This window comes from Hyperoodon ampullatus, assembly GCF_949752795.1.
Source record: "Hyperoodon ampullatus genome assembly, chromosome: 19".
Classification (NCBI taxonomy): Eukaryota; Metazoa; Chordata; class Mammalia; order Artiodactyla; family Ziphiidae; genus Hyperoodon; species Hyperoodon ampullatus.
This window is the reverse complement of record NC_136932.1, coordinates 31,222,735-31,242,121: the sequence shown is the minus strand read 5'-3', so window position 1 is coordinate 31,242,121 and position 19,387 is coordinate 31,222,735. Positions and strand designations below refer to the sequence as shown.

Here is a 19,387-nt window from a genome sequence, read left to right as displayed (position 1 = left end):
ACCGTCGGCCGCTGCGCCCGATGACCCGCTGTCCTGGGCACCAGCCAGCTGGGAGCGGCCACGCATACGGGCAGGAGCAACATCATCCCCCAGACCCGGCCGCCAGAAACCCACCGCCCGATCCTCACGGGCCCAGGGCCACCACAGGCGGCCCAGTTAGAGCCGGACCAGCCTGTGGCCACGAGTGCCCACGGCTGGAGGGGGTGGAACCCCCCACCTATGCCACGTGCACTGGAGATGAATGCGCAGTCCAGGTGCATCTTCCTGGAAGCCGCTGTCCATCACAGCTCAGTGCTTTCTTAGATTCTGGATTCGTCGGCTGGGCATCCGCTCACCACAGGGCCAATTACATCAACTACAGGTTCTGATTTTCTGCATCCCTGCTGACCCCCCAGAGCCAGCCCGTTTTCAGGGGAGGCAAAGGCTCCCACTCCCCCGTGTGGCTCTCCCACACACGCCACCATCCCGGAGCCCACACTGCTGCTATACCTTCTCATGCAACCGTCAAGCCACCACCCCTGGCCTGATCCTCCCAGGGCCAGGCAGCCTCATGCCCCAGGCCCGCCCGAATCACTCCAACTAGCCGGCCCTACATGGTTTGCCCCTCTCCCCCACCACCCTTCCCTCGGAAAGCCCAGGAAAGCCCAACAAAGACCGTGGTTTCCGTCTACCTTCTGCCCAAGACCTGGTGCTCCCCACGTGTCCCCGCGTGGCAGGCGTGCTCCCTCCTCTTGAGAAACGTAAGTCATACAAATCTCTCCGTGTCTCCACTCCGACACCTCCATGAATCAAACGTCGGCAGTGAACAAATGAAACAGCGACCCCAACTAACAGAGGCTGCCGGTTCTTCCAAAAGCCTCGGACCCCCCGGCCGGCTCTCGCTGTTCCACTTCCCAGGCAGCCCGCCAGCTTTACCCTCTCCAGCTCGGCAGTGGGCTCTCACTGATCTCCAGCTGCCCCTTCAGTCCCTCCACCCGGGAAGATCCTTTAAAAGCTGCAGCGGGTCCCATCCCACCTCTGCCCACACCCTCCGAAGCCTCTCCTCTCTCTGAGTAAAGCCAGAGCCCCGATCCCGACAGTGACCGAAAAGGTCCCACAGGGCCCGAGGCTCCTACACACCCCATGCTGCTGTCCCCTCTGCCTGGAGGGCTCATCCCCACATGTCTGCGTGGCTCGCACCCACCTCCAGGTCTCTGCTTAATGTCACCCAACCGTCTTTTCAACCAGCGCAACCCACAGTGCCCCCCAGCCTGCTGCACCTCTGCCTGCTCTTTCCCTGTAACGCTTGTCCCTCAACACCATCTAACAGACACGGATTCTTTACTGTGTCGTTGCCATGTATCCCCCTGCTGGGACATAGGCCATTCTCGGGGCCCGTCACGTGTGGACGTGTCACAAGCACCCAGGACGGCGGTCAGCACACAGCAAGCACACCTGGGGAAGGTGAGCATTGACGTGGGAGAGGCTACCGCCATCCCTTCTCTTTATTTCCCGGGCTCTGAGGTTCCATACGGGGAGGAAGTCTCACTGGCTCCGTCCACACACCAGCCAAGCACCAGGCTGGCATCTCTACCCCGACATCACCCAGCAGGTAACCCCGCTCTGCGGGCCAGCTCACAAGCCTGGAGGCCTCGCCCCTAATCACGCAGATGTCCCCCCGTGTTGGAATCCCCTGCGGGGGCCCAGAAACCTCCATAGCCACGGGGCCAGAAAGGAGGTTGGTTTCTTCTAGCAGAACCGTTTTGCTTTAGAAATAGGACAGACTCACTGCTTAAATACCTTTATTATTTTTTAAAAATTATTTGGACATTGATAGCTCTGCAAAATACTTCTCCCGTCCCAAACCCTCAAACCCTTTCCACATGTACTCCCTAAAGAAACAAAATACTCACTTTTTGCCCATTCAAATCTAATTTTTAAAAACATATAAGATTCAAAATCAAATATTATTTTTCTTTCCCAGAACTCGTTAGTAATTTTAAACCACAATGCACATACTCAATGGCATTTCTTTTTAAAAATTAGCTTATCTGACTATTTATGAGGAAAAAAAAATCAGTTCAAGGCCTTAGAATATAAATTCCCTGTTTCTGAAAGCAAAAGACATTGAAAAGCCCCCTTTGCTCCCCTGGAGTTTGTGCTGTGCACATCACCACAGAACCAGCAGGCAGATGGACCGTCTGCTTCACGGGAGGCATCGCTTAGTTACTGTGGGACCGCAGCTGAGACGCTGTCAAGTCTGAAAGGATGGGTGGATGGGAAGGGATGACACCAGCAGCAGTGGCGAGGCTGGGAGTGCGGGGTGGAGGGCATCTGAGCAGAGCAGGAGCTGAGTCCTGAGGGTGGGGTGGGGGAGACGGCAGGGAGTGTGCATCTGCCCTCGTTTCTTGATGATGAATACAAGAGTCAACCAAAACCACCGCACATAGAAGCAGAGCCATGTGGGTTTACAAGAAGGCCCAGGAAAGAATAACCTCGGCTGGGGATGACTGCCCGAGCTCCTTCGGGAACTAAGTCAGGGCAGATGGTCTGGGGGTTACTCAGGGGATGTGCAGACCACCCCTTCTGCATCCTCGACAGACAGGTTTGTACGAGAACCAATCTTCATCACAGGTGTGTCCCAAAGAGCTGGCAAAGGGTACCACTTCTTCATCCCCAAACACTGCTGCACTTGACCCCTGGCTCAGCAAGAAAGCCAGCCCACAACAGAGCCTGGCCCACCCGGGCAGCCGAGCAGCAGCGCCGTACAGACACCCTGCCCTGCCCACTGGAGGACACACACGCGGCCCCGAAAGGCTCCAGGCGGACCTCACCCTCGGCATTCTGAGTGGCACCTGAACCCTTCCAGGAGCTGGTTACGCCCTGCAGCGCTGGCCCAGGCCTTGTGCCCCCAGCTGGGATTGACCAGAGCCAGCCACTCCACTGCCTTTGGGAGTTTTAAAATCCAGAAAACATTTCTGACTCATCTCTGGAGACAGACATGAAGCATCTCTCCACTGCAGCTACCAGGCAACTTTCCAGGGTCCCCAGGCCCTGGCCTTTCCAGGTGCATCCCTGCAGGGAGCTTCAGGACCACACAGCCCAGCGGCCCTGACACCCACCCACCACCTTCCCCAACACTTCTCCTTTAAGGCTTCTCCTGACTCAACCTCAGGAACATACAGTACGTACGTCAATAAACGAAAGTCACTTCTTGGGAATAAAAGATTGCCCCACCACGCACCTAGACGGAAGGGCTTTGTGCTTTCTTACTCCGCCCGTGGACATGCACCTCGCGCTTGTTTTGCTCCCGTGGGTTAAAATACTACCTCGTTGTTAAAGCTTTCCCTCCAGTATTCTGAGCAAGTCTTGTAAAGCACCAGCAAATGCCAATCCCCCAAGCCCTGCCCACGTCTGTGTGCTACAGCGGATGCCACGCTATGAAGCTTTCTAAACACTGAAACAACACAACTGCACGCGCACAGACACACACACACTTTGGCACGTGAGCCTCGAGCCCTTTGGGAGTGCTCATGCTCCCACCCCTCCCCCACGCCAACGCTGCTGAGCTGCGGTTTTGGGAGAGCGGCCCCTTCTGCCTGACGGGAAAGGGCGCCGGGAAAGGGCGCCACGAAGCACTGCCGTTCTGAGTAGCAAAAGGAGGACGCACAAATGCTAAACTGGCCCCCGAAATGGCTCTCACGGTTAGCGCTGTGACCGACGCAATGCTGCAAAACTTCTGTACCACATGACCAGTTTCAAACGGCTGGCTGATTAAATATACATTTACAAATAGATATAGGTATAAAAACTACTAAGTCAACATTTGCTGTTTTCAATGTGAAAACGATAAAATGTAATTCTGAATAATTGTGCATTTGCCATAGGGTCCTTGTTAAAGGGACCATAAAAATAATTTTGTAATAAAATTTTTTTTTTTTTTTTTTTTTTAAGTTTAGTATTGCCCTCAAGTTCAAAAGTTTGGAGCAAACGTGCTGAGTGAGCAGGACGGGAATCTGTCCCTGCCAGGGATCTGGAAGCCTTAAATCCTGTGACCTGGACGGCAGGCCCAGGGAAGCTGCCGGCCACTGACTAGCTCAGCGTGAGCATCCCAGGGCTGGCAGTGCCCCAACCCCGCCGAGCGATCGGCCGCCTCCCTGCACAGGGCTCCGGGGGCGCACGGCTGCTGGGCTCGGCCTTCCCTTTAGCTACCAGAGTAAGCAACCAGGGGGCGGGGGGCCTGGTGGGGACCACTGAGCACCAAGGCCGAGGGGGGCCGGGGCTGGAATGGGGCGTGGAGGAAGGGATGTGCGTCTCAGTGATACAGAAGTCAGCTGTGCAGGAGGAAAAGTGCATTTACGGTAGCTTAAAAACAGCTTAAGACCAAACTGCCACAGAGAGGGAAGAGGAACCGAGGCTGCCCTCCACCTGCCCTTGCCAGTCGGCCACACTCCTCGGATGCCGTGGGTTGACATTCATGCTTTCTGATGCGAGTCTGCTCGTGAAGAAACAGGAACACACGTTCTCCTGGTTCTGGCAGGTACACAGTTTTCTTGGCAAAGTTCTTTTTTGCCAAGTTCAGTTTATTTGGTTGCTGTCCCGGACCGCTGTCACCGGAATTCGTAGATGGGCGCGCTGTGTTCTGGAACATGAGTGAGATTGAGCGACTGATACCTGTGGGGAGGAGAGGAGGGTGGTGGGGGGATCGTTAGAACATCCTGCAAACCAGCACAAGGTGTGGAACCTGCCCCACCGGCGCCCGCAGAGCCCACGCCCAGATGAAACGCAAGCTCATCTCAGACTTCGTCAGGGGAACTGAGCTTGGCCTTGTTTCCATTTCTCTGGTTAATCCTCCTGAACTACGCAGAAAACCTGCTGTTTGTAGGCCCGGTTCCAATCCTGAAGCAACGACAGGCTGTCTCAGGAAACGAGAGGCCAAGTCCTCTGGGGGAGGGTGCAGACCAGGCCCTCCACCCCTCCCCACCGCCCTGCTTCCCTCCAAAGCCGTGCGATCTGCAGAGCACGGATCCGGGGAGCTTGGGATCGATGACGTCACAGCCACCACCCCCAACCTTAGCGACTTCATCTTCCTTCTCCCTAGACACGGCTGTTAGAGCATCCGAGGGCTCTGCAGGGTGTGCGCCCCCATGACGGGTGCTCCGAGGAGGGAAGCAGATGAAGGATAAACAGGGCGGGACAGTCCCCGTTCGGGGACGCTCAGTGTGTCGGCTTCCCCCGCCCACCTGGTCCTTTTTTTTTTTTTTTTTTTTTTTTTTGCGGTACGTGGGCCTCTCACTGTTGTGGCCTCTCCCGTTGCGGAGCGCAGGCTCCGGACGCGCAGGCTCAGCGGCCACGGCTCACGGGCCCAACCGCTCCGCGGCCTGTGGGATCTTCCCGGACCGGGGCACAAACCTGTGTCCCCTGCATCGGCAGGCGGACTCTCAACCACCGCGCCAGCAGGGAAGCCTAAGCAGTTTATCTCTTACCCAAAACATCAAGAAGAAGGGACGATGGGGATTTCCCTGGTGGTGCAGTGGTTAAGAATCCGCCTGCCAATGCAGGGGACACGGGTTTGTGCCCTGGTCCGGGAAGATCCCACATGCTGCGGAGCGGCTGGGCCCGTGAGCCGTGGCCGCTGAGCCTGCGCGTCCGGAGCCTGTGCTCCGCAGCAGGAGAGGCCACAACAGTGAGAGGCCCGCGAACGCCCCCCCAAAAAAGAAACTCATTTGAAAGCTGAACAGGTGTTGACACACCAACGATGGCTGCTCCCACAGAGGCTGGGGCTGCATGGAGCCCCGGGCACTCGGTTGTCGCTGGGTAGCCCCACGCAGCGTCCCGCAGGAGCCTTCAAAGTGTGCAAAAGTCGCAAGGAAATAATTTCCACATTCAGAGAGGAAATCAGGTATTTCATGATACTGTCTGCCCCTCAGAGATAACGGGGCACTTACAAAAGCTCAAGGAGCCACGAGAAGGCCCGCAAAGGTGGCAAACGCCAGCCCTTGGGTGGCACGCGGCCGTCACCGTGGCAGAGGCCCAGGGCAGGGCCGACCGTGCCCGTAAGTGCCGGTCACCGGCCGGCACCAGGCGGGAGCGTGAGCACAAAATTAAAAAGGCCGCTGACAGCCAAGTTCCCACTGTCCACAGCGGGGTCTAACACTTTAGTTACTGATTCAATTGGGGAGGAATAAATACAAGACCTACAAGATTGAGATAGACATAGATGAAAATATTTGCTGCTTAAAAGCGTTTGGCTATGAGTTCCTGTACCCAGAACTTCATTTTTTTACCTCGTTTACACTGCCCTGTGGACAGAAGTGAGCCCCTCAAGAAATGAGGCCTCGGCGGCTGGTCCTTACCATTCCGAGCTCCTGTGGTAATAGTAGCCCTCTATAGAGGCTGCTGACTTCTGGAAGCAGATGTAGTAAAAGCCGGCAAAGGAAGCACCGCTGATGTCCTTGATCGTGTGGTCCGGGACCAGGAACTGCTCCTGCACGTGGATGGGGATGGAGGGTCAGCGCCGGGGGCTCTGGCCCCCCAGGCCTCCCTGCCCCCCTGCAGGTGCCTTGCTAGGCAACTGTGAACCCCTGAGCCACTCGCATGTTCAATGTACAAACATGGCCACCACGTGTCGAGGTCACCGGGGTCAGAGCCAAGAGTGGGCGCCGTGGTGCCCACGCCTCGAGAGTGCGTCAAAACCTTCCCACCCCTGAGCCGCCGACTCACGCTTCTGCTGCACCTCAGGAACCGTCGCTACTATCCCGGTCACCTTGAGAGCCGAGGGTCACGTCTATGGCCCGGGCCTCACCCCGAGGGCAGGTGGAGCTTGCTCGCCCTGGGGATCCCCCCCATCAGCAGCGGTCAGAACGGTGCTGCCCTCCTCAGACCCTGGGCGGAGCCAGCCCCCTGGGGGGGCGAGGTCAGGGCCCGCGGGAGGCCTAGACAGCCCACGGGGAGGCCTAGACAGCCCACGGGGGAGTCTCCCTGCGTGAGAAACTCTTGGAGACCAAGCAACTCTCCTTCCCTTTCCCCAGGCTCTGAAATTGTAGTTTTTCAAATTAATTTTAAAGTGGAGCCTCACCCGACGCTTCCTTTAGTGGGTTGTTTAGTTGGCCAGCTGTGGGGCAGGACTCAGGTTTTCCCCCAGCACCTGCCTGTCTACTGCCAGGGCCGAGCCCCCGCCCCAATTCTCACCACAGAAACACAGACCAGGAATGAGGGTGCTACAGGATTCGTCTGTAGGAAAGCCGGCGAGATTTCACCCTAAAGCGGCTTTTTTCCTACAGGTTGGGGGTGAGGGGTTGGAGGTGGGTGTAGGTTCTCGAAGTGATTTCACACACTCGCCTCCTGAATTCAGTACCCTGTGGCTCTAACCCAGGAAATACCAGAGGGGGCACCAGAGCCAACCTAGCGAGCCCGGCCCGATGGGGTTCTCAAGGGCTGGGGGAAAACCCAAATTCTGTCCCCGGCCCCGTGTTTCCTGAGCTGGAGGGACCGGGGGCACCATGACGGCCCACAGCCCAGGCGAGGTCACTTAGGGGCTGAGACGATGGGGGTCTCCCGAGTACACAGGACACTTGGGATGACCCAGCCTGCAGGGTCGCCGGAGAGAACAAAGGGAGAGGACACAAGTGGAGGGTCCCGCCCGGAGCTGTCCCTGCTCCACACGGAGAGTGAGCATGGGCCTGGGGCCCAGGGGCCACACCACAGGCCCGGCACAGCCAGGCAGCCTTACCTTCCACCTCATAAAGACATAGTCCCCACTCTTCAGCTCTTCGTAATCAAAGTCGTCTGAATTAAACGATTTTGCATACTGATAAAAAGCCAGAAACTTGCCCTGAAAGCCAAAAGCAGAGCATGAGAATGAGGGACAGAGGGGGTGGCAGGTGTGCTGGGCCGGTGCAGTGGTCCCTCCAGGGCGAGGCGGCGGCTGGCGGGCAGGGAGCGTCTGGTCACCCCACGCACTGGGGCCTGGACCTTGGGGCAGACGCCCAGACCCTACGCCTGCCTAGTTAACGCGCCCTGGAAAGGCCGCCGAACGGGGATGGATGTAACCCCGGGCCTTCTCTCACACCTTACCCCAGACAGATGCAGCCGGACGATCAGGGACGGGGTCTCCGTACATCAACCAACGAAGGCAAAGACTCAGGCTGAACCAGCCTGTAGTGCCAGGGTTGGGGGGGTTAGTAAAGTGGGGTCCCCTGACAACGCAGTGGCCTGGTGGCTTGGGGCCAGCTAGTTGAGACCAGAAACAAGTAACACTTGGTTACGGCAACAAAGTTGTACCTTATGATCATGTTTTTCTTAAATAAATAAATAAATAAATAAATAAAGTACATATACTCAAAAGAGATTTAGGAAAAGGTTAACCCCTGCTTTAGCTTTAGGTGTGTGCCATTATAAATGTTTTGCTTTTGTTTTTTCCAAATATTTAAAAATAAGTATGTATTAATTCTATAAAAAGCCTCCTGAATAAAAAGTTAAGACAGAGAGGTATTAAGTCATAGAATCTGTCACACAGATATTTTTATTTTAAGTAGATTATGTGTGATGAATCTTTATAATGATAATCACCATAATTTTTTATCACTTTATTATAATACCCACTTCAAATCTCATTCAGGAAAACTCGAGGGTGAACTACAGTGTCCTGACCCCAGTGTGCAGTAGACATCGTGGCTCCCCAACAGACAGAGGGGCACTCAGAGCCCCTGGGGCCCACGTGGGAGTCTGGGAATCCCATGTGGGGGGAGGGCATCGGGAAACCCTGAGTCCCACGAAGGCAGCCAGCGCTCCTGGAGGGAAACCGTGCACACGCCCGACCTCGCACTCCCAGCAGGCCGGGGCCCAGGGTGGCCTTCCCGGCCCCTCTTTCACTCAACATAGTTCAACCCAGCATAGGAAGGCCGGAGGCCGGGTGTCTCCAGCTCTAACAAAAGGCAACGGGAAGTTCGGGCTGCTCTCCAGGTTCTTCACCTGCAGCCAACCAGCCTCAAACTGAGTTTTCATTGGGCCTCAAAAACCTTGCTTTTCGGGGCTTCCCTGGTGGCGCAGTGGTTGGGAGTCCGCCTGCCGATGCAGGGGATACGGGTTCGTGCCCCGGTCTGGGAGGATCCCACGTGCCGCGGAGCGGCTGGGCCCGTGAGCCATGGCCGCTGAGCCTGCGCGTCCGGAGCCTGTGCTCTGCAGCGGGAGTGGCCACAACAGTGAGAGGCCCGCGTACCGCAAAAAAAAAAAAAAAAAACAAAAAAACAAAAAAAAAAACCTTGCTTTTCGCAGGACCAATTTGAAATGGAAAACAAAGTTGGAAGGAAGACAGGCCGTGTGCTGGCTGGGCTGTGCAGGAGAGGTGGGTGCCGGGTGGGGAGAGCCGGCCAGGGCGGGGCCTGACGGCTCCCAGGGGTGCTCCCCGACAACGGCACCTTCCAGGCTCCCCAACTTCCAGACGCTCGGCTCCCGTTCGTACTCTCCTATTAGAAACACAGGTGGCCGTCTACCTCAGCGTCTGCTTGCTACAAGAGCCAAAACATGTATTTAAAATTTAAAAGCTCAAGTTTAAATTCAATCAAAACTCAGCATTTGATAGATGTTTCTTTCCTAACTCAAGTATGAGAAAGCAGCTCACCTACAAGGACGCTGACTCAGAGTGTCTGCAGGAGGGGCCCCCTGGGAGGCCCTGGGCCCGGAAGCAGGAGAGCGCGTACACAGCCAGGAGTGGTGGCGGGGACAGTGAGTTGCTCTGGAATCTTCACTACTGACACCTCATCCTGGGTGGTTTAGGGGTGAGCGCACTGGACTTCCTCGGTGTGAAACCAAAGTTCATCCTCGCCACAGCCAGCTAAGCCAAAAGGCTCTAACGACCAGCTGAGAAAAGGGTTTTTAAAGACACAAGACTCGCGTGGTCCTGGTGAAAAGGCTCGAGGAGGAGCTCTGAGCTGTCTTGAGGAGCTCACAGCTGCGAGCACACACCTGTGCTTGATAGGTGAGGGCGTTTCCAGGGGTGGAGCGGCCCTGAGGTCCTGCCCATGAGGGGGAACCGCACCTCCGCCCCAGGCCCACCCTAAAGGCAGAGGCTGTCAGGGACGGTTCGAAGGTTTCCCCAGAGCAGAGGTGGGGAGAAAGGAACAGTGGCTGGAGAGGGATGGTGCCACAAGCCCCCGGGGGCCCAGAGCAGAGGGGCACTCACCCAGTGCTTCCGGTCAACATCCTCATCTGCATCCCACTTTCGGGTTAAGAAAGGGTGCTTTTTGCTGATTATTTCTCCTTCAAAGAAGGTCGTGAGGGTTGGATACTCCTATGGTAAGAACCCAAATGTCAAACACGATGTCAAACAGGGGTTGTAACCTTTCACAAAGGAAAAAACCAACCTTGCTGTAATTTCTCCCCAAAACTTTGCAGAAATGACCACACTGCTGAGCAACCACCCAGACCAGCGATGCCCATGGCCGTGGAGGGAGCCTGAAGTGAAGGGGCTGGGGGGAGGGGGTCTGTTGGATTCCAGGGCCTTTGCCAGAAGCAGAGAACCCTTCTTTGGCGCACTTGTTAAGTGTTGATGGCTCAGAAAAGATATTTGGACAGGTTACTTCTGAATACAAAGCAGATGGTAACTTGATAGGTTTTACTTTCCAAGGCGAATACCCAGAGAGGCTCCAAAATCAAGCTCCATCTCCCTCGTGCCACAGCCCAGCCACTGCTTCTCAAACTGGCTCAGCCTGTCCCTCTTATGCCAACTCTTCAGGTTTGGGGGGCAGGGGGAGGTTGGTAGAATACCTTCATGTATTAGGCATGCATATAATTCTATTGCATGAACTAAGACAGCTTATATGATGGGAAACATTGATAAATCACGTCTGCCCTGGGAAGTCACAACCGCTGGAAAAACAAATAAGCCGTCATCCTGATTGGGTGCTTGGAATACTCCAGGCAACCTTGCTACTTGTTCCTCTGATAGTAAGGAAGCACCAAAAAGTGTACTGTTTCTCTGCATTTCTAGAAACCAGCCAACCCACCTGCCAGGTGGCCCCTCAGCACCACCCACCCGGCCCGGGTACCTCCCGAGGGTGCGGTGAAGACCCACCGCCTGGCAGAGCAAGGGTCAATGCCCTAAAATCCTGGGACCATAGAGGTCCCGCTTTCTTCTTCTCACCCCACGTAAGCCCCTCTCAATCGGCATCAAACTTAACTACCCGTTTAAAACAAATCTGTTCCCATGGCTTTGCCACTTCTCCTGGCTCACCTGCCACGTGGACCAGGGCTTCCAGAAAGGCCGTGGTTGCTTTACCGCACACACCCAGGCAGCCTGTCCTCGTAGCAGTGAGCTCGAAACTCTACAGATGTGCCACCCCCCCGAAACCGCAGGCCTTACCCCAACACTGGTGCTGGGTTCCTCAAACAGATATTTATAGATACAGAGTGAAGAGATTAAAGAGGAGATAAGTTCCTAAGTGGAAACCCGATTTTTTTTTTTGTGCTATGCGGGCCTCTCACTGCTGTGGCTTCTCCCGTTGCGGAGCACAGGCTCCGGATGCGCAGGCTCAGCGGCCATGGCTCACGGGCCCAGCCGCTCCGCAGCATGTGGGATCTTCCCGGACCAGGGCACGAACCCGTGTCCCCTGCATCAGCAGGCAGACTCTCAAACACTGTGCCACCAGGGAAGCCCAGAAACCTGATTTTTAAAGGTATAAACCAAACTATACTCATCCGTTTTAGGAAGGACTGCTAAGGGAAAAAGTTCTGTGTAAGCTGACAGCAGACTTGAGATGTTAAATAAAAAGATATAGACGGTATAGTGACTTCCTGAGTTTTATCAAGACTTCCCTAAAATAGAAAGACAAATGATCAAGTCCTCCTATTATAACACAAAGAACATACTTATGTTCAAGTCACGAGTTTTCCTAATAAGTGATTCTGTGCCGACTTCTCTCTAAAATGTTTCAGGCAATCTACCAGGGTGACCACAAGGTACCCACAAACTTCCAAAATTAAATAAAATAAACACCTAATGAATGAGAGTCATGTGCACAGAAAGAACCAAAAAGACAAAGCCTCTCACAGGGCAGGCGAGGACGTTCAAGCCCTGACTACCGTCGGGGGGGTGGGGGGGGTGCGGTCACAAAGTGGGTGGGTGTGGCCAGCACCCCCGGGGGGTGGGCTCCTTGCGCCAGGTCCCACTCCCCTCACTGACTCCAGGCTTACCTACCTGGAGGTGGCTCCAGCTTTCCGTGAAGACCTGCCTTCTGGTGGGGGGTCAACGTTTGACTGGCCAGTAAGTCAGCAAGAACTTCTGAAACCAGCAGTAAAAGAGCACCTGTGGCTCTGGATAGTGTGACCAGCTCCCTGGTTCAGCCTCGAGAGCGTCCAAAACTGTCTGGAGAGTGCGTGGCAGGCCTGACCATGACACCCCCAGGCTGGGCTCCCAGGCCGGGTGCCAGCCGCCTCCGCTGGGCCTCCCCAGGGATGCCCCTCTCCCTGCGGGCGGCTGGCTCGGGACTGCAAAGAGAATGTTATTTGACACCCATTCTCACAATTCTGGGATTTAATTTCCACAAGGCACACAAACTTCAAAAACTGTACTTATTTGTGAATGCAAGGCAGATAAGAGGCAATTTATCTCCAGTGTAACAGTGAATTTTCCCTATTTCTCATACAGACGAGGAAGACCATGACTATGACCCAAACCGTTCAGTTACATTAAAGTAAATCACCTATTTGCTTTTTCGACAACTATAAATGGAAAAGCAAACAAAAATGGTTAACTGTGTTTTATAACAGGTGTAAAACCATTCAAAGAATCGTCACCCTTTTCTGCATTTTACCAATTATCCACAGTGACCATGTACTAGATTTGTAACTTAAAAAACTGTTAGATAGTTGTACAATGCTGTGACTATACTGAAAGCTAACACATTGTACACTTTTTTTTTTTTTTTGGCCGCGTGTTGCGGGATCTTAGTTCCCCAACCAGGGATGGAACCCGTGCCCCCTGCAGTGGAAGCGCAGAGCCCTAACCACTCGATTGCCAGGGAGGTCCTAGATTGCACATTGTAAATGGGTGAATGTATGCTATGTGAAATATATCTCAGTAAAGGGACTGAGATATAAAAAGTTATTAAAGGGCTTCCCTGGTGGCGCAGTGGTCGAGAGTCCGCCTGCCGATGCAGGGGACACGGGTTCGTGCCCCGGTCCGGGAGGATCCTACGTGCCGCGGAGCGGCTGGGTCCTTGAGCCATGGCCGCTGAGCCTGCGCGTCTGGAGCCTGTGCTCCGCAATGGGAGAGGCCACAACAGTGAGAAGCCCGCGTACAGCAAAAAAAAAAAAAAAAAAAAAAAAAAAAAAAAAGTTATTAAAAAAGATGAATTCACAGACTCCTGACGCTCGGGCAGGACGAAGGGCCTCAGGAAACACAGCCTTCCTCTAGTAAAAGGCGGCTTCAGGCGGGAAGGGTCGGGCCCAGGGAAGGGCCAAGCCAGCACCCCGTCCCCTCACAGGAGCCTGGCTGTAGGTGGCTCGGGGGTGCTTCCCTTCATTAGCGCCACCTGCTTCCAGTGGGACGTCCACAGCATTTCCGTACACGGCTTGTGGATTTTTAATCCTACTTAACCATTTCCACAAAGCTTCCTGTGACCATTTGGAATCGGTGTCCACATCCCACGTCACAGACTTTGCTGGTTTCCTTATGAAGTTAAATGTTTGTGTTCTGCGCTCAGCAAATGTGTTTGGCCACCTAAGAGCTGAGCATATTCTGTTTCCTGTGTGTCTTCTACTAGCACAAACCCACGGGTGAGAACCCTTCCTTGTGCTGTCATTTTCTACCCCTACTTGATTGGATATGTTTTCTAGAGGAGGGAAGAGATACCTTTTTGTCTCAACAACACATTTCACAGGAGATTCTCAGACTCCCGGTGAGGAAGTAGGAGAACAGGAGGAACGGGGGCGACGGAAACAAGTGTTTCCAGACCGAGGAGGACCAGCCCTGTCAGGTCCCTCAGAGCCTCCCACTCACTGAGCCTGCGTCTTCCCCGGGAGACAGAGCAGGCACCTGGAGCTCTCACCTCGCAGATGAGGAAACTGGAATGGACAGAGGTGACAGTCGTGGGGCCAGAAGAGGCGGCGCGAGGATGCCCACCAGCCCCTGCGCACAGCGCCGCCGAACGCCGTGGCCCCTAACCCTTGGCCAGGCGGCGCCAGGCCCTCCTCCTGCCCGCTCACCAGCGGGAAAAGAAAGCACACTCTCTCTTGCCTCCAATATTCCCAGGAGTTCTGAGGTTTAAGGTGGTTCAAAGAAAGGAAAACACCTACGTTTTCGAACTGCGAAGACCTCAGTCCTCGGAGGAATGATGCTCGCCCAGAGGCTGAAACTGACCGTGACGGTGGCAGCTATGTTCTTACTACGTTTGTTCTCCTCGAAAAGGATTAAAGTGGGCTTCCCTGGTGGCGCAGTGGTTGAGAGTCCGCCTGCCGATGCAGGGGAAACGGGTTTGTGCCCCGGTCTGGGAAGATCCCACATGCCGCGGAGCGGCTGGTCCCATGAGCCATGGCCGCTGGGCCTGTGCGTCCGGAGCCTGTGCTCCGCAACGGGAGAGGCCACAACAGTGAGAGGCCCACATACCGCAAAAAAAAAAAAAAAAGGATTAAAGTAAAATCAGTAGCGTTGGGCACATGGTGACCTGTTTATAAACGTCAACGGTCTGTGAGTCCGCGTGCTTTGCAACAGGACACGTCCAAACTGCCTGCTCTACGCTCCCCCTGCAAGAACCACACTTAGAAATGGGGCTCCTGAATCAGGCCTGAGGAGTCGAGGTTGCTGGCCCTTCAGGACCGAGGCCCGCTCCAGCTCCTGCCCGTGGGAGGGGCGCTTACCTCAGTAAGTCCTTTGATCTTCAGATACCCACAGAGGTACGAGTTCCCCGTGTCCACGTGCTGAAAAGACACACACAGCCTCGTTACCAATGGAGGGTCCAGCAGGAGACAGCAGGAGCACGGCCGGCAGGCAGAGGCTCCTTCGAGGGCAGGGCGGCAGGCGGGTGGGGGGCGAGAGAGCCTGGAGGCCGGCACGCCCAGTGCAGCCCGGGGCTCACAGGTCCTGTGGCACGCTAAGTGTTCAACATTGAGTGAGGCCTCATTTAAGAAACTAGGAACATTTTGTGGCATTTATCAGATCTGGGGACTCAACTACTTCCAATACACCATGAGTCAAACACACCAAGGCAGTGCTTAAAAGCTGCAGTGAACTCAGCCAGCCAGACGAGGTCAGCACCAAAGCAAGCGCGCTTCAACGAAGCTGGGACGGTCCCACGGTCCGGTGTTGGGGACAACGGTCTCCACCTGAAACAGCCCTGCAAACATCCTCACCTGCTGACCTGGGCATCGGACAGCATCGAGCAGCTGACCCGAACTCACAGGGGTCAGTAAAAAAGTTGTGTTAAAGGACACACAGCTCTAACCCAAGGCCTTAAGTTTCAAGGATGCAATTCTCACTGAATTTCAATATAGTTTGGGGTTTCACAGCTGCCAGAAAGGGTATCAGGTGGCAAGGATACTTGCTAATAAGATTTAAAACTGCACTGTAAATTGGCTAACATTTTGCATGGATTATCACCTGCTCAAGAATCAGAATTTCATTCTGGCCTCCATCCAAGCATGTGTCTCTCCCTTTCTGCCCAAATTGATCTTGATGATCTCAAACCCACGATAGCGCAGAGAGCTTCAACTGAACAACGGGCCGGCATCTCAACGAGAAAGATAACAAGGCAAACGCTCAGGAAGAAGGTCCTGCAGCACAGCTGTGCCCAACAGCTGCTCTTTTTAATATTCCTTCCACAGTGACCTGGCCTTCACTTCACTCTTAGCTTCTTGGATGGCAGAGGAGAAAGAGAGCAATCACAGTAACAAAACAACAGCAACAAAAAGAGCAGTCAGAATCTTACAAACGTTTGAGGAACTCTTTAAACTGGAATTTCCACAAAAAAAAAGGCACTCCAGAAGCACATGAAAAGAGGCCCAATGTTGTTAGTCGTCCCGGAAGTTCAAATCAAAACCACAATGAGATACCACCTCACACCCACTAGGATGGCTGCAATCAAAAAGAGGGACAATAATAAGTGTTGACGAGGATATGGAGAAACTGGAGCCTCAGACGCTACTGGTGGGAATGCAAAATGATGCAGCCACTTTGGAAACCAGTCTCAAATGTTAAACAAATAATTACCATATGACCCAGTATTCCACTGGTAGGGAGACATCAGGAGAAAGGAAGACGTACGTCCACATAAGAACTTGTACGTGAATGCTCACAGCAGTGTGTTCATAATAGCCCCAGAGTGGAAAAAATCCAAATACTCGTGGACGGATCAATGGATAAACAAAGTGCTGTAGATCCACACAGGGGACTATTAGGCAACAATAAAAAGTCAGGAAGCACTGACACCTGCTATGATGTGGGTGAACCTTGAAACGCTGTGCTCAATGGAAGAAGCTAGACACGAAAGGTCACATTATTGTATGACTCCATTTACATGAAAAGTCCAGAATAAGCAAATCTTAGGTGAAAAAAAAAATAGGGGTTGCCTAGGGTTGGAGGGGCGTGACAGCTAAGGGTTCTTTTGGGGATGATGAAGACGTTCTAAAATTAGATTGCAGTGACGGTTACACAACTTTGTGACTACACTAAAACACTACTGAATTGTACACCTTAAGTGTGTGAATTGTGTCAATAGGTGCATCGTATCTCAGTAAAGCTGTTACGAAAAACAGAAAGAAAACAGGAAATAAATGAAGTTACAAAAAGCATTAAGTATTCTAAGAAGGTTGAGCCCAAGAACCCAGTCCTGGCTGAAAAACCAGATGATGGAGCTATTCACACGCCACTGTCTCCACGACGGACAAGCCACTCACCAGTCCGGATACAGCGCAGCATTCCTGGGTGAGACCGCTGCCCACACCATCAGACGGCCCACTCCAAGGGGCCTCCAGCCACCGGCCAGGTCCTCCACTCGGGCCGCCCTGGGACCTACCAGTCGTGCACCAACTCAATCCCCACTCCCAACGGCTCACAAGGAAGTTGGCACCTGACAGGAATTCCGAAACAACACACTAAGGAAAGGGAGGGGAGCTGCTGCAGTAACCAAGGTGAACTTCTCTTTTGACACTTGGCTACCCTGACACTTGTCCCCGACCCCATCCTAAACCATCAAACTCAACAAGGGGCACAAGTTCAAGATCATTGAAAACATGATCCTCACCAGGGATCTCACTTCTAGAATTTTATGATTAGCTGCAAAAAGTAAAAAAGCCTGTAACTTCCTACTAAACTCTCACATTTGAAGCAAAAGAGAAGGGGGATTGCCACATTAGGCATCTCATTATGAAGACTGAAATAACTCAGCCACGGTACTTTTTTTTTTTTTGGCCGCACCTTGCAGCTTGCCGGATCTCAGTTCCCTGACCAGGGACTGAACCTGGGCCATGACAGTGAAAGCACCGAATCCTAACCACTGGACCGCCAGGGAACTCCTATTTTTTTCAATTACAATAAATATCGTGGCTCATGATAGATATTTAAGTTTATAGACCAAAGACACAACACGGAAATGGAGTTCTCCCAATCAAAAGAAATTATCTATTCCCACAAAGCAGTAAGAAAAAAGAGACTGATGAATGCTCTGCAGTTAGTGGAAAGAAAACGCATCCACAACTGTTTTTTGGGTGGGAGAACTACTTGCTCAGGAAAGAGGCTGTTTAAGATTTAAAATTATTAAAGGGCAAAGGGCAAGCATAAGGAAAAGACACTTGCTATGTTCTGTCCTCACACAAGACCTCAAAACTTCTGGAAAGCCTTTCAATAGGACAGATGTTTGGGGGGCGCTTTTCAGACTAAGGACAAAGGGGCAAAGGGAGGAGGAGGTGGGTCCTGATGCAGGTCTGGGCAGCTAGAGAGGAGGAACAGTTTTCTAGGAGGGAGAGAAAAAGGAGTATCAACCACTGCCAATCTCCTTGGGCTGGGAAGAAATGTCAAGTGTGCTCCCATTTGCATGAGAGGGGTGAGGTGCAGGAAAGGGCCGGGACAGGTGAAGCTGCAGTTCCAAAGCCATTAGGGGCTGGCAGCAGGTTCTCAGAAATCCAGGTCAAATGGGGGGAGGTGGGTGGACACGGGAAGGAAATACCGTATGAGAAATAAAGCGTGTGAGTTACATTTTCCCAGTACACGGGTATCAGAGACTGGGAGGAAGTCCTGGCCGTGTCGATCAAAGTTAAGAACACTAAAGAGGGTCCCCTGGAGCCAGGAAGGAGGAGAACAGAGGTGTAGGATAGGGAGACCTGCGCAGACAGGCCAGGGAGACCGGGAGTAGCCTGGAAGTGGCCAGAGGGCAGGGGTAGGGAGTACGAGAAGCCTGGGCCAGGAAGAGACTAGGGGTTGGGGGGCAAGGAGGCCAGCTTCTTAACAGACGATGAGGAGCCCACCCAGGATGAGGGCCCGGCCTGGGGGGTGGGGCAGGAATCAGGGTGGGCTGGGGGCTCTCAAGCTCAGGGGCTAATGGAGGGAGAGGGCTGAGGAAGTCCCCCAAGGAGGAAACCCCAGGAGAAGGAGGCGGGCCCTAGAGCCTGGACTTCCTGGGACCGAGGAAAACGAAAGGGGCAGCAGGCACGTCTCAGGCCTGGGAGGGTCCCGAGTCAAGGGGAACCACTGGAGAGCTCTTCGGGGTCCGAGAAAGGCTAGAAGGAAGGCTGGTCCTGGGGCGACAGGCCACGGGGAGGCAGGGCCGGGTCTGAGGCCGCCGGTCCCCGGCTCCGGCCCGCAGAGTTGGGGTGCGCCGGAGTCTCCCGGCAGGCCCGGGCAGGAGGCCCGTCCGCGGCCGCGGGCTTGAGGGGGCGGCGGCGCGGCCCGCCAGTGGGCGCCGCGAGAGGCCCGGCAGCCGGCTCACCTGCAGCACCACCTCCACGTCGTACGAGTTACCCTTGCTCTTCTGGTGGCCGCGGAACTTAGAGCCGCTGTAGAGCAGGCTGGTGGCCACACCGGGCTGCTGCGTGTTGATGGGCGGCGGCGGGATGAGCGAGGCGGCGGAGGCGGCCGAGGCACCGGCCGGCGGGGGACACTCGGTGCGGACCGGCATCGCGGGGTCCCCCGGAGCCAGGGCTGGGGGAAGGGGAGGAGCCGCCGCCGAGCGGGAGCCGAGGAGAGTGGCCGGGGGTAAGGCCGGCGCGCGCGTGGGGCGAGAGGGGTCCACCCGCCGGCCGCCTGCGGACCGAGCGCTCCGGCCGCCACCAGGACCCCGGGACCTGCGAGCAGGGCCTCCGGGTGCTAAGCGAGCCCCCTCCTCGCCTGCGCTCGCACACACACCCCTTCCGATTGGCTCCTGCGCGCCGGGGGGCGGGAGCAGGCTAGAGCGGCGCTTCTGCCTATTGGCGGGAGGAG

The 19,387-nt window shown here is 54.6% G+C and overlaps 1 protein-coding gene across 1 annotated transcript; it reads right to left on the bottom strand.

Moving 5' to 3' along the window:
• Nucleotides 1-4,316: 4,316 nt before the first annotated feature.
• Nucleotides 4,317-19,085, bottom strand: GID4 (GID complex subunit 4 homolog; the record flags this gene model as incomplete). Its single annotated transcript, XM_079726172.1, has 6 exons — nt 4,317-4,653; nt 6,336-6,466; nt 7,712-7,813; nt 10,163-10,270; nt 14,836-14,895; nt 18,897-19,085. 6 exons carry the CDS (start codon nt 19,083-19,085, stop codon nt 4,590-4,592), a joined length of 654 nt encoding a protein of 217 aa, XP_079582298.1. The 3' UTR covers nt 4,317-4,589.
• Between the last annotated feature and the right edge of the window lie 302 nt (nt 19,086-19,387).